The sequence below is a fragment of the Spea bombifrons genome, chromosome 10 (genome assembly GCF_027358695.1).
Source record: "Spea bombifrons isolate aSpeBom1 chromosome 10, aSpeBom1.2.pri, whole genome shotgun sequence".
In the NCBI taxonomy this organism is placed as follows: Eukaryota; Metazoa; Chordata; class Amphibia; order Anura; family Pelobatidae; genus Spea; species Spea bombifrons.
Genome location: NC_071096.1, coordinates 37,243,149 through 37,256,090, shown reverse-complemented (window position 1 = coordinate 37,256,090; position 12,942 = coordinate 37,243,149). Strand labels below are relative to the sequence as shown.

Sequence of the window (12,942 nt, the reverse complement as noted above, 5' to 3'; positions counted from 1 at the left end):
ATGGGAATTCAGCATCGTATGGTGTATTCCAGGTAATGACGGGCAGGGAGAGTCTTTATACCCCATGGATTTACAGACGGCTTCTACTCTTACATTCACTAGAATTGCTTTCAGTTTTATTGAAGCCCGTTGTTGTGAAAGCATAAACGCTTATCTTATTATCGGTAACTATTGTTTTTTTACCTTGATAACCCGACTGGTTGATGCTTCCCAGAATCGCGCCTCTCGGATCGACTAATTTCTTTGTAGGTCCCGTGAGCTGCTATCACTCTGTGCTCCCCTCCTCCATTAAAGCGAAGCGTGAACTCGTTCTGCATCCTTTCCAAGCCAACGTCATTCCAATCTCCAGTGTCTATTTTATGGTCGGGAAGTGTGACTGTGTTGGGACCATCACCAAGATTGTAGCAGACTGTTAGAAGCCCATGCCTCACCTCGACAAAACAAACAGTGCCGTTAGATCCCCGGGTCATGCTGAGCCATTGCTATGATCTACAGGCTGAAATACAATGACCCTAAAGCTGTCCCATCTACCGGCTGCTCTGAATCGGGAGCTTCAGATGTGGACGCGACTCTACCCAACGTGCAGCATGGCGCGTGTCAAGGTATGGACTTCATGCTGTGTTTGGTACCTGCAGGTGGATGGATTCGCTCCGGTCCTTAGAAGACAAACGCAGGATGACGCTGTCGCGTTGCGTGTTCTGAACGTTGCCTGAAAATGTGTCTGCTGCGGATGGAGAATGAGGGAGCAGGTACCGGATGTGGCCTCCAGGATGGAAGACGTTTATGGACATCTGCAAAAGGATGAGTATATAATGCGGATTATGCTATTCACTATGATACAGAAATGATCGCCCAGCAGAGCACCAGGCGGTGGCAGAGCGTTCAGATGTGATGTATGAAGAGTCCTGTCTGGCGCAGCTTTGGCCACAAACATTCGAATGGATTCCTTGATGATCGCACCGCGACTCCCCATTTTCCAATAATCTACACTATACTCTGCGCATTCACAAAGATGTCCCGGTTCAGGTGAGTCTCTTTAATATAACATAAATATTGGCATGAAAAATAGCACCTCTTCTAACTGGCTTAATATAAAACACACTTTATAGTGGGAGACATTCTGATATCAGGGAGGTGGTGGAACCATTAATTCAGGTTTGGGTCTCCTTTTAATGTTCTTGTAGAGTTATTACCCGTGAGCGCATCGCTGTAAACCAAATCTGTACCTTTTCCGCAGTCCTGGTGAGCAGGTGGGCAATCACAGCTGGGGGTCCAGGGGTCACTGATGCAAGGAAAGTCGCAGGGTACAGGTGATGAGCAAGCTGTACCCTTCCTCGCACAGCCTGGGGAGCTATTAACGGCCTCCAGTGGGGCTGCTAGATCATACACCTGTGTTGAAGGAAACACACACTGCATTAAGATATCATTCTGCAGGTCAGCACAAAGTAGCTCAGATAACTCGGTGGAAAGCTTTGATAAGGACCTACCTGTTACGTTCTTACGCTTCAGTTACCCTTAGAATGTCTATTGACCCGGCTCCTCACACAGTTTGGCTGCATATTTGCGAGTTGTATGTTAGTGAATATTGGTAATTAATACACATTACTAATCAAAGAACTTTCTAATGTATTCGTGTCTTATAGGAATCATTACCAACCTCTGTCCTACATGATACCAGCCGGGACTATCCTGCTAACCCACCTGGTCATACCGCATCCCTCTGCTCAGAGACCCCCAAAGTACCGAAGCTGATCCAGTTTACCGGATCCATCCGCAGCGCCCACGTCCACTACAGAGCAGCCGTCTTCAGTAAGAGGTAAGCGATACTCTGCGTGATAGAAAGTCATTACCTGCTTATTAAGAACGACGTGGCGGAGACAGCCTTTAAAGGGATTGTGCAGAAGTAGATTGTGGGAACGAGGAGATGACAGCTTAACGCCTCCGAGCTGCAGAACGGCATCCGGCTCCCAAAACCTGCAGAGAATGGCATGCATATCAGATACGGGTCACAGTAACACGTGGTGTGGGGCTTTACTACTGCAGATATTAAACATGCATAAAAACTGTCATGACTCTTCAACACTTCCTTTCTCTTCATCCACGCAGATTACAAACCCAGTAGAGCAGCCGCTAGGCATTAATCCCGGTTTATCGTCTGTGACTTCAGTAAAGACAGCCCTGATCTCCAGCCCAAGCAGTCCGTGTGCTCCATACCTTCTGCCCTGCATGATGACTCAGTGGACTTCACAACTCATTCGATCCTCTGTAAGTAGCTTTCCTCCGATCCCCTCTGTCTCATTTATCAAAGCCGTGTGGCAGCGATCCAGAGTCAGGCTGACTCCCTACACCAAAGTAAATGAAGTCAGTAATCTTCCCTGACTGCCCGACGTTGACATTTCCTTTAAGTAAAGGTGACTGCGTGCGACTCGAATCGTTGTGTATTTGGCGTGACTTGTCTTGGTTATATGTTCCATGTAGAGTTAGCTGAGGGTCAGTTAGTTGAGTATAATGCAGCTCTGTGTCTGCTCTTAAAGATTCGTCTTCATTCTACTTCTGTGAGTAAAGGAGAATATTTAAGCTTTCCTGTGGCTGCATTAATTACAGGTCTGGCTCACAATGTGACAATTAACTTACTTTATCTTTTATGCGCAGGTCTATCCGATGCCGTTCTGTCTGTAACGTTCACCTGCTCTGGAAAGCTGAGCCTCATCGTGGTCAGGTCTTGTCTGAAGATGAGAAGGAGCCGGCCGCTTTAATCTCTTTGGGAATGGAAATGAAACCACATTAACAGCAGTGCGGCTGGACCCGGCGCAGACTTAGCATGTAATTAAATTGTGATTATTGTCAATGTAGATTTACTGTTACTCGTGACTTCATCATTGTATTTGTAACTCGTTGCACTGTACTTGTGATTCTTTGCATTGATTTTTAACTCATTGTATTTGTTACTCCTTGCCTTGTGATTTGTCATTCATTGCACTGTACTTGTTACTTTTGGCCTTGTTACTTTTGATTTACTTGTTACTCTCTGCATTGTACTTGTGATTTGACTCTCTGTATTGTACTGTGTAGACATTCAATAAAAGAGGTTTAGTTCTCGATTTCTTCTCAGTTTGAATCAATTAAAGCACAAAAAGAAACATACAACATTATATTTCTCCTAAAGAAACTTAAAAAGATGCACAGGGGGTATATAATTACCTAATAACCATAATTATAAGTATAATATATAAGGGAGAAAAGGTGCTCTGCCTCTGCTCTCTAGTTGATGCTGCTGCTCCTCCTCGCTACATCCTTTCCTGATACTCACCAACTGCGATGAAATTCTTACTGTCTCTTGACACTCTGCTGTGTAGTAATAATCCATCTGTGCTGTCGCTTACGAACTCCAGCGATAGATGGCTGTCCGAGCAGTGGCCGATACGATGAATCCATGCATAGCCGTTACCGTGAAATGTTCTGAGTCTGCTGGTAGCGTGGCCCAAGGAACGAAGTGAAACAGTGACACCTAGAAAGACAAATGGAAATATTTTAGCTTCAATGGTAGGCTGTCTGAAGTTGGTGATGTAAGGGATAAGTCACACGGGAACATGGTCCAGACAATCTGCCTACCTGTAACCGGTGAGAGTCGACGTGCAAGTCCCACCATTCAGGCAAGGGTTTTGGGGCAGAGAATAACAGTTCTGGTAAAATTGTTTCTGTACCGGACATCTGCAGAACACGTTTCCAACTTGGGGAATTGAAACTATAGATGCGCTACCTCCATCCACGAGAGGCAGGGATCTGCTGACTGCGCTATGGATTGTGCACCCGCCATCCTGGAAACAACCCATCCGTGAACAGAAATCAATGAATACTTGGGAATTCCTTTCCTTCAGCACTGATCGGATCTGTCATTAAGAATACAAAAAAACTCAGTTAAGACGGCACCAAAAACTTATCTAGACATCATCACAGTTCTGTTGCCATTAGGCACCACGGACCAGCTCCCTCCCACAACAAATGTAGATAAAGATGATTAAAACGCATCACTCTTAGATCTTTACTTTTGTTATAAAGTAATAAACCCCCGGCTGTACCCTCAGAGATTCAAAACCAAGGGAATTATTTCCACAAAACTCTGAAAGACAAACAGGATACATCTAGATATCATGAGACTGATAAATATTCTGCGTTTTGTAATATCATTAATTTTAAGAGACAGCCGACGTTATTCTTACTCAGTAATAACGCCATAAACACTCTGTCCATACCTTCTCTCTCTGGGGTGTCAATAAGCTCCGTAAGATCTCGGGTTTGTGGCAGGAGGCGGCTCCGCATACTGAAAATGTCACGTCGGTCGCGTTATCCTCTGCGTTCACCACACTGAAGATGTGGATATGGCTGGGATGGGCAGCTGCCATGTCTGCCAGGACGGCCTGGAGCTGGTCACGTCTGCTGACTCCAAACTCATCCTTCTCTATGAATTCCTCTGCTGTAATGCCTAAAATGCGGGTTAAAAAGTTGTGGCTGAGAAGCCGAGATAGTAACGTATTTACCCAGATAGGAGCGGGGAAGGGAATTGGGGTCACGCACTGAGTAGGACAGGGGTCACTTAATGCCAAGAACGTTCCTGTCCCAAGGGACGCCATTTCCTTCTATCCCTATGCAGGGATACTACATCATTTTAATGTCTTTATGGTACAATGTACAGGAGTCCAGGGAAATGGTTATATATATGTAGCTCTGGTGACCTGTACATCACTTCTTTATCTAGTGCAAACTCTATGATGGTCAAACCAGGCAGTCTTCCCATCAAATGTCCCAGCGGAGTCCTACAAGAATCTACCTGAGACCCCTCCGCACGACTTATTACTTACTTGTGAGTCTCAGAGACACCGAGCTGCGGAAGGCGTCACTTCCAATCTCTTGTACATAAATTTTGATAGTAGAGAAGGTATCTGGCCACACACCGTCAGAAACCGTAATATTGAGGTCGTAGGCTCCCTGCGGAGGTCTCTCGGTCATTAGGATTGTCCCGTTTTTTTGGTTTAACCAAAAATACCTACAGAAAACAAACTGTTAATGCAATGTTATCTTCCTCAGACACGGCTTCTAACTCCCACAAACACCAGACACGTCTTCTCTCTCCCTCATACACCAGACACGTCTTCTCTCTCCCTCATACACCAGACACGTCTTCTCTCTCCCACATACACCAGACACGTCTTCTCTCTCCCTCATAAACCAGACATGTCTTCTCTCTCCCTCATACACCAGACACGTCTTCTCTCTCCCTCATACACCAGACACGTCTTCTCTCTCCCTCATAAACCAGACACGTCTTCTCTCTCCCACATACACCAGACACGTCTTCCTCTCCCTCATACACCAGACACGTCTTCTCTCTCCCTCATAAACCAGACATGTCTTCTCTCTCCCTCATACACCAGACACGTCTTCTCGCTCCCTCATAAACCAGACACCAGTTCTCTCTTCCTCATACACCACACACGTCTCCTAACTCCCTCATACACCAGACATGTCTCCTCACTCACTCATACACGTCTTCTTTCTCCCTCATCCACAAGACACGTCATCTCGCTCCCACATACACCAGACACTTCTACTCTCTCCCTCATACACCAGACACGTCTTCTCTCTCCCCCTCATACACCAGACATGTCTTCTTGCTCTCTCATACACCAGAGATGTCTCCTTGTAAACTTATACAACAGACAAGTCATCCAGCTCCCACATACCCTAAACACGTCTCATCACTCCTTCACACACCACACACATCATCTCGCTTCACCATACACCAGACACTTCAGCTCTCTCCCTCATATATCAGACATGTATTCTCCCTCTCTTATACACCAGACACGTCTTCTCACTCCCTCATACACCAGACACGTCTTCTCTCTCCCTCATACACCCAGGGCTGGCCTTAGGGATGTGCGACCTGTGCGGCTGCACAGGGCGCCGTAGCAACAGGGGAGCCTGCCCGGGACTTAAATTAAAGCATCGTTTTTCTGTTTTTTTGGTTTTTTTTTAACTTTATTTAACATCCTCCATGTTAAATAAAGTATTTTTTAACTTTATTTAACAAGGAGGATGTTAAATAAAGTTAAAACAAACAAAAAAACGATGTTTCAATTTAAGTCCCGGACAGGGGCGTTGAGCGGTTGCTCGTGATGTTTTCAGCGACTGCTCGGCGCCCCTCACTCTTATTATTCCGGCGCTCAGCTGTGAAGCGCGCACCGCGGCAGATCGGGAAGACTGACGCCTCTCGCTTCTACCGCAGGACTCCGGCAACGAGGTAAGTAAGGATAGGGAGAAGGGGAAGAGGAGGGGGCAGTGAGAAGGGGAAGGGGGGGGCAGTGAGAAGGGGATGGGGGTGGTGCCAGATGAGTAGTCCGCACAGGGTGCCAGAATACTTAAGGCTGGCTCTACATACACCAGACACTTCAGCTCTCTCCCTCATATATCAGACATGTATTCTCCCTCTCTTATACAACAGACATGTCTGCTCACTCCCTCATACACCAGACATGTCGTCTCTCTCCCTCATACACAAGACATGTATTGTACTGTGTAGACATTCAATAAAAGTGGTTTAGTTCTCAATTTCTTCTCAGTTTGAATCAATTAAAGCACAGAAAGAAACATACAAGATTATCTTCCTTCTAAAGAAGCTCAAAAGGAAACATAGGGGGTATATAATAACTATTTAATAACCATATATAATAAGTATAAAATATAATGGAGAGAAGGTGCTCTGCCTCTGCTTTCTAGTTGATGTTGCTGCTGCTGCTCCTCCTCGCTACATCCTTTCCTGATACTCACCAACGGCGATGAAGTTCTTACTGTCTCTTGACGCTCCGCGGTGTAGTAATAATCTGTCTGTGCTGTCGCTTACGAACTCCAGCGATAGATGGCTGTCCGGGCAGTGGCCGATAGGATGAATCCATGCATAGCCGTTACCGTGAAATGTTCTCTGAGTCTGCTGGCAGCGTGGCCCAAGGAACGAAGTCAAACAGTGACACCTAGAAAGACAAATTGAAATATTTTAGTTTCAAAGGTAGACTGAAGTTGGTGATGTAAGGGATAAGTCACACAGGAACATGGTCCAGACAATCTGCCTACCTGTAACCGGTGAGAATCGACGTGCAAGTCCCACCATTCACGCAAGGGTTTGGGGGCAGAGAATAACAGTTCTGGTAAAATCGTTTCTGTACCGGACATCTGCAGGACACGTTTCCGACTTGAGACTAAAGATTCGCTACCTCCATCCACGAGAGGTGGGGATCTGCTGACTGCACTATGGATTGTGCACCCGCCATCCTGCAAACAGCCCATCCGTGAACAGAAATCAATGGATACTTGGGAATTCCTTTCCTTCAGCACTGATCGGATCTGTCATTGAGAAGAATACAAAAAAACTCAGTTAAGACAGCACCAAAAACTTATCTAGACACCATCTTCTTACGCCCTCATACACCAGACACGTTGTCTCGCTCCCTCATACACCAGAGACAACGTCTTCCTCCCTAGTACATCTGACATGTCTTCTCTCTCCCTCATACACCAGACACGTCTTCTCTCTCCCTCATACACCAGACTCGTCTTCTCTCTCCCTCATACACCAGACTCGTCTTCTCTCTCCCTCATACACCAGACATGTCTTCTCTCTCCCTCATAACCCAGACACGTCTTCTCTCTCCTTCATCCACAAGACACGTCATCTCGCTCCCTCATACACCAGACATGTCTTCTTGCTCCCTCATACACAAGACACATCTTCTCTCTTCCTCATACATCAGACATCTCTTCTCGCTCCCTCATACACCACACATCTCATCACTCCCTCATAATCATACACTTCTACTCGCTCCCATTACACACCAGACATGTCTTCTATCTCCCTCATACACCAGACACGTCTTCTTGCTCCCTCATACACCTGACACATATGGTTGTTCATGTACATAACAGACAAGTCATCAAGCTCCAACATACACCAGACATGTCTCCACACTCCCTCATATACCAGACACTTCCGTCCGCAACCTCATACACCAGACATGTCTTCTTGCTCCCTCATATATCAAACATTTATTCGCCCTCTCTTATACAACAGACACATCTGCTCACTCCCTCATACACCTGACATGTATTCTCCCTCTCGCATACACCAGACACATCTCCTCACTCCCTCATACACCAGACACGTCGTCTCTCTCTCTCTCATACACCTGACATGTATTCTCCCTCTCACATACACCAGACACGTCTTCTCTCTCCCTCATACACCAGACACGTCTACTCTCTCTCTCTCATACAACAGACACGTCTTCTCTCTCTCTCATACAACAGACATGTCACCTCGATCCCTCATACACCAGACATGTCTTCTTCCACTCTAATACAACAGACATTGGGTTGGCACGCAGGTATAGTGGGTACACGGGCAGGCGCGCAATGGCAGCAGGTCTGTGGGCAGGGGCAGCGGGTCCGCGTGCAGGGGCAGCGGGTAGGCGTGCAGGGGCAGCGGGTCCGCGGGTAGGCGTACAGAGGCAGCGGGTCCGCGGGTAGGCGTGCAGAGGCAGCGGGTCCGCAGGTAGGCGTGCAGGGGCAGCGGGTCGGCGGGTAGGCGTGCAGGGGCAGCGGGTCGGCAGGTAGGCGTGCAGGGGCAGCGGGTCAGCGGGTAGGCGGGTAGGCGTGCAGGGGCAGCGGGTCCGCGGGTAGGTGTGCAGGGGCAGCGGGTCCGCCGGTTGGACCCGCAGGGGCAGCAGGTCCATGGGCAGCGGGTCGGCACCCAATGGCAGCGGGGCAGCAGGTAGGCGCGCAGGGGCAGCGGATCGGCGCGCATTTATGTGCACCGCACACACGGCCCCGGGTATGCGCACGTATGTGAACCAAAAGCACAGCACCGGGTACGCGCACAGGTCCACTGCACGCTCCATGTGTAAACTTCATGGCACCGGGGATATGCATGTTAAGTGGCACCGGGTGCAAGCACAGGTCCATGGCACCGGTACCACACAAGGTATACGCACGTTCCATCGCTCAGACACGGCACCGAGATGTCCCTGGCACTGCGCATACGCACGTAGGTGCACTGAAACATGGCACGTTCCATGGCACCGGGCACACATAGGATATACACCTGTTCCGAGGCATGTATGTGCCCTGGATACACGGCACCGGGTATGCTAACACATGTGTGCACAGGATACACGGCACCGGGTACGCGCATGGGCCCACCAAGTATACACAGGGTATACGTGTGTTTCATGTCACCGGATGCACGCACGTTCCACGGCAGTAGGATTCCCACGGGGAATACACGCCACCGGGTACGCATCCCTTCTCTTTACGGCGGGGGCGAGAGGGCACCAAGGCCAGCGTGTCTATAAGACTGCGCATGGGCATGTGATCCTCTGCTTATAATAGCCATCAAAAGGACTTAATGCCTTGGGTTACAAGACAAATACAAGTAGGTAAACCTCCCACCCGCTCCCTAAAATGTCTTGGACCAGGACCCTCATGGGCCGGCCCTTTCCATCACTTTACCTGTGACCCCTTGTACACTCCCAGTTTTTCCTCCCCGGTCCCTTTCCCTCTTATTACTCAATCAATTTATCAACATTCCAAAGCGGATTTCTTGCATCCAGTACCGGCGCATAATTATACAAATCTGCAGATACAAAGTTATAATATAAAGACACAGATCTGCAGATACAAAGTTATAATATAAAGACACAGATCTGCAGATATAAAGTTATAATATAAAGACGCAGATATAAAGTTATAATATAAAGACGCAGATCTGCAGATATAAAGTTATAATATAAAGACACAGATCTGCAGATATAAAGTTATAATATAAAGACACAGATCTGCAGATATAAAGTTATAATATAAAGACACAGATCTGCAGATATAAAGTTATAATATAAAGACACAGATCTGCAGGTATAAAGTTATAATATAAAGACACAGATCTGCAGATATAAAGTTATAATATAAAGACACAGATCTGCAGATATAAAGTTATAATATAAAGACGCAGATCTGCAGGTATAAAGTTATAATATAAAGACGCAGATCTGCAGATATAAAGTTATAATATAAAGACGCAGATCTGCAGATATAAAGTTATAATATAAAGAGCCAAATCCAGTGAAAGTAACGCGTGGCCGAGCCAACTACCCACAGCCATTAATATCACATTTGTTGCACGAAGTCAGAATTATCTGGGCCATTAAACCCGGAACGTCCAGAACACGGCAGAGAACCGAGGGGCATCTAGGGGCGTGCGGGAGGCTTTAAATAACACATAGCAAACAAAAATGGCAGACGGCGTTATTACTATTATTATTATTACTTATATACACAATATATACAACGTATCAGCACCAAGAACTTGGAACCATCAGCTTTACACACATGAGAGGGTAACCGGCACGCCGCGGCCCAGCGAGAGAATCAAACCCCAGAACATGGACATAAACTCTGCACAAAGAGTAAACAGCGCTACAATATTAACCCTCTGTGTGCCACAGCGGCACGCGGCCCATCGCAAGGCAAACACAATCGTATCGTTAAAGACATATAAGCAAGCGGCAAACATCTCAGATGCTACATCACAACAGCATAAAACACAGGGTTTAACCCTTTCGGCCCAGTTTGTATTTTAAAAAAAACAAAACAATTTATTGATAAATAAAACCACATGCTTGTCTTATAAACAAACCACTCACCGGCCCTCCGTGTCCTTACTGTAACAGTTCAGCCGGAGTCCAAACAATCCCTCAAGGGGGTAGATTTCGGTGTAATAATCCAGACCCCAGAGCTCCGCCGATCTGCAACCAATATTATATTCCAGGGCCTTGGCCTGCTGCTTGATTGAGCAGATAATTCCCCAATTCACCCCAAACAGGCTTTTCTGAGGGGCAGAAAGTTGACAGCAGCCCCCCACGCAAACTTGTGGGGTCTTTTGGGTTTCCATTTCTTAATAGAAAGAGTGGATTAAGCGGCAAAATCAAAGCAGCTCTTTGGAAATCACTGAACAGCCCAGCAGTCCTGACCCAGGTGGATCAATCAGGGCCTCCCTCTACCTGCAAGATCCACCTCCATTCCTACCAGGAGATCCTGACAGCCTGCGGGGGGCAGACCTCGCAGTAACAATACGTGAATAAACCGTGATATTCATCGGAAGACAGCTACAGGAGCTGTAACAGGGCACCTACAGCATGGAGAGGGGCAATAATAATATATAATATCATATAATAACGGTTTAATATCAGGGAAGCACATGTTTCATCCACAGCTACAGCGGAATCTTTGTGTTTAATATAATTGTATATAGAATAATATATAATATGATATAATAACACTTTAATATGAGGGAAGCAAATGCCTCATCCACGGCTAGAGCGGAATCTTTGTGTTTAATATAATTGGATATATAATAATATATAATATCATATTATTACTGTTTAATATGCGGGAAGCACATACTTCATCCGCAGCTACGGTGGAATCTTTGTGTTTAATATAATTAGATATATAATAATATAATATATCATATAATAAAGGTTTAATACGAGGGAAGCACATGCCTCATCCACGGCTAGAGCAGAATCTTTGTGTTTAATATAATTGGATATATAATAATATAATATATAATATCATATAATAACGGTTTAATATGAGGGAAGCACATGCCTCATCCACAGCTACAGCGGAATCTTTGTGTTTAATATAATTGGATATATAATAATATATAATATCATATTATTATTGTTTAATATGAGGGAAGCACATGCCTCATCCACAGCGGAATCTTTGTGTTTAGCTTTTTATGCAAATTGTCCCATTTATGACAATCTCCAAGCCGCTAATGATACCTCCAGACTGAGAGGGTGGATGATTGCTCCGCTATACAAATGCGCAGATTGCAGAGTGTATCGTTCTGTATATACAATACAATTTGTAACAATGCATCCCAGGAACATGAATACAGAAGTAGGGGAAGGTGATTGGAGATTATACAATGGGCCATTTTAGGAATATCAGTTTTAAAGTGTTTTATATGCAGGGAAACGACGGTCCCTCTTTTTCGAATGTATCTGTTTGTCTTGGTCTGTCAATTCTAAATTTGTCACAGCCTTTGAATGTATGGACTGTATGAGGCGCTGCAGAAATAATAACAATAATATTAATAAATAATAATAATAATGAAGCAGTTCTATGTCCCAAAGCAGGCAGTGTTAGGTCGCCCTCTGCTAGAGAAGAAGCGCAACTACATATAAATCAAGGTTCTTGCTCAGGATATTTCTTCCACCAGGGCTAATAATATTTTTTTTTCTTGCTTGTTGGCAGCTATGATTTTTATTTGTTCTATATTGATGCAACCATGCATGGAATTTACTATCCTTTACATTAGCATTGTACATATGGAGTTGCCCCTATGGCATTGTGTGTGTAATAATAATAATAATAAAAATAATGCAGTTCTATGTTTCAAAGCAGGTAGTGGTAATATGGATTTGCCCCTACGGCATGGTTTGTGCTATATACATAATAAAAAAAATACTAAATAATAATATTATTATTCAGAAGCAGGTAGTGTTCTCAATAGGACAGGGTACATTGGCAGTTGAAGTGATAATAATAATAAATAATAATAATAATTAAGCAGTTCTATGGTCGCCCTCTGCTAGAGAAGAAGCACAACTACATAGAAATCAAGGTTCTTGCCCAGGATATTTCTGTTCTTTCACCAGGGCTAAGAATATTTTTTTTCTTGCATGTTGACATCTATGATTTTTATTTGTTCTATATTGATGCAAACATGAATGAAATTCACTATCGTTTCCATTAGTATTGTACACATGGAGTTGCCCCTATGGCATTGTTTGTAAAATAATAACAATAATAACAATAATAATA

General features: G+C 45.2%; 1 protein-coding gene and 1 long non-coding RNA gene across 2 annotated transcripts; one reads left to right on the top strand and one right to left on the bottom strand.

Annotated features, from left to right (window-relative positions):
* The first annotated feature begins 890 nt into the window (after positions 1–890).
* On the top strand, positions 891–2,260 carry LOC128467548 (uncharacterized). The gene is made up of 3 exons (XR_008345737.1): positions 891–1,026; positions 1,644–1,816; positions 2,107–2,260. It is a non-coding gene; the product is annotated as an uncharacterized LOC128467548 (long non-coding RNA).
* Positions 2,261–3,379: 1,119 nt separating this feature from the next.
* Positions 3,380–5,029, bottom strand: LOC128468042 (uncharacterized). The gene is made up of 5 exons (XM_053449813.1): positions 4,860–5,029; positions 4,254–4,483; positions 3,858–3,890; positions 3,613–3,711; positions 3,380–3,508 (listed from the first exon to the last, which is right to left on the bottom strand). Exons 1-5 carry the CDS (start codon positions 5,005–5,007, stop codon positions 3,380–3,382), a joined length of 639 nt encoding a protein of 212 aa, XP_053305788.1. The 5' UTR covers positions 5,008–5,029.
* Between the last annotated feature and the right edge of the window lie 7,913 nt (positions 5,030–12,942).

Coding starts and splice junctions, on each gene's coding strand:
- LOC128468042 (XM_053449813.1), bottom strand. CDS start 5,007: ATGACCGAGAGACCTCCGCAGGGAGCCTACGACCTCAATATTACGGTT. Junction 4,484..4,859: donor GGTGTCTCTGAGACTCACAA/GTAAGTAATAAG, acceptor CCCGCATTTTAG/GCATTACAGCAGAGGAATTC. Junction 3,712..3,857: donor TGAAGGAAAGGAATTCCCAA/GTATTCATTGAT, acceptor CGTGTTCTGCAG/ATGTCCGGTACAGAAACAAT.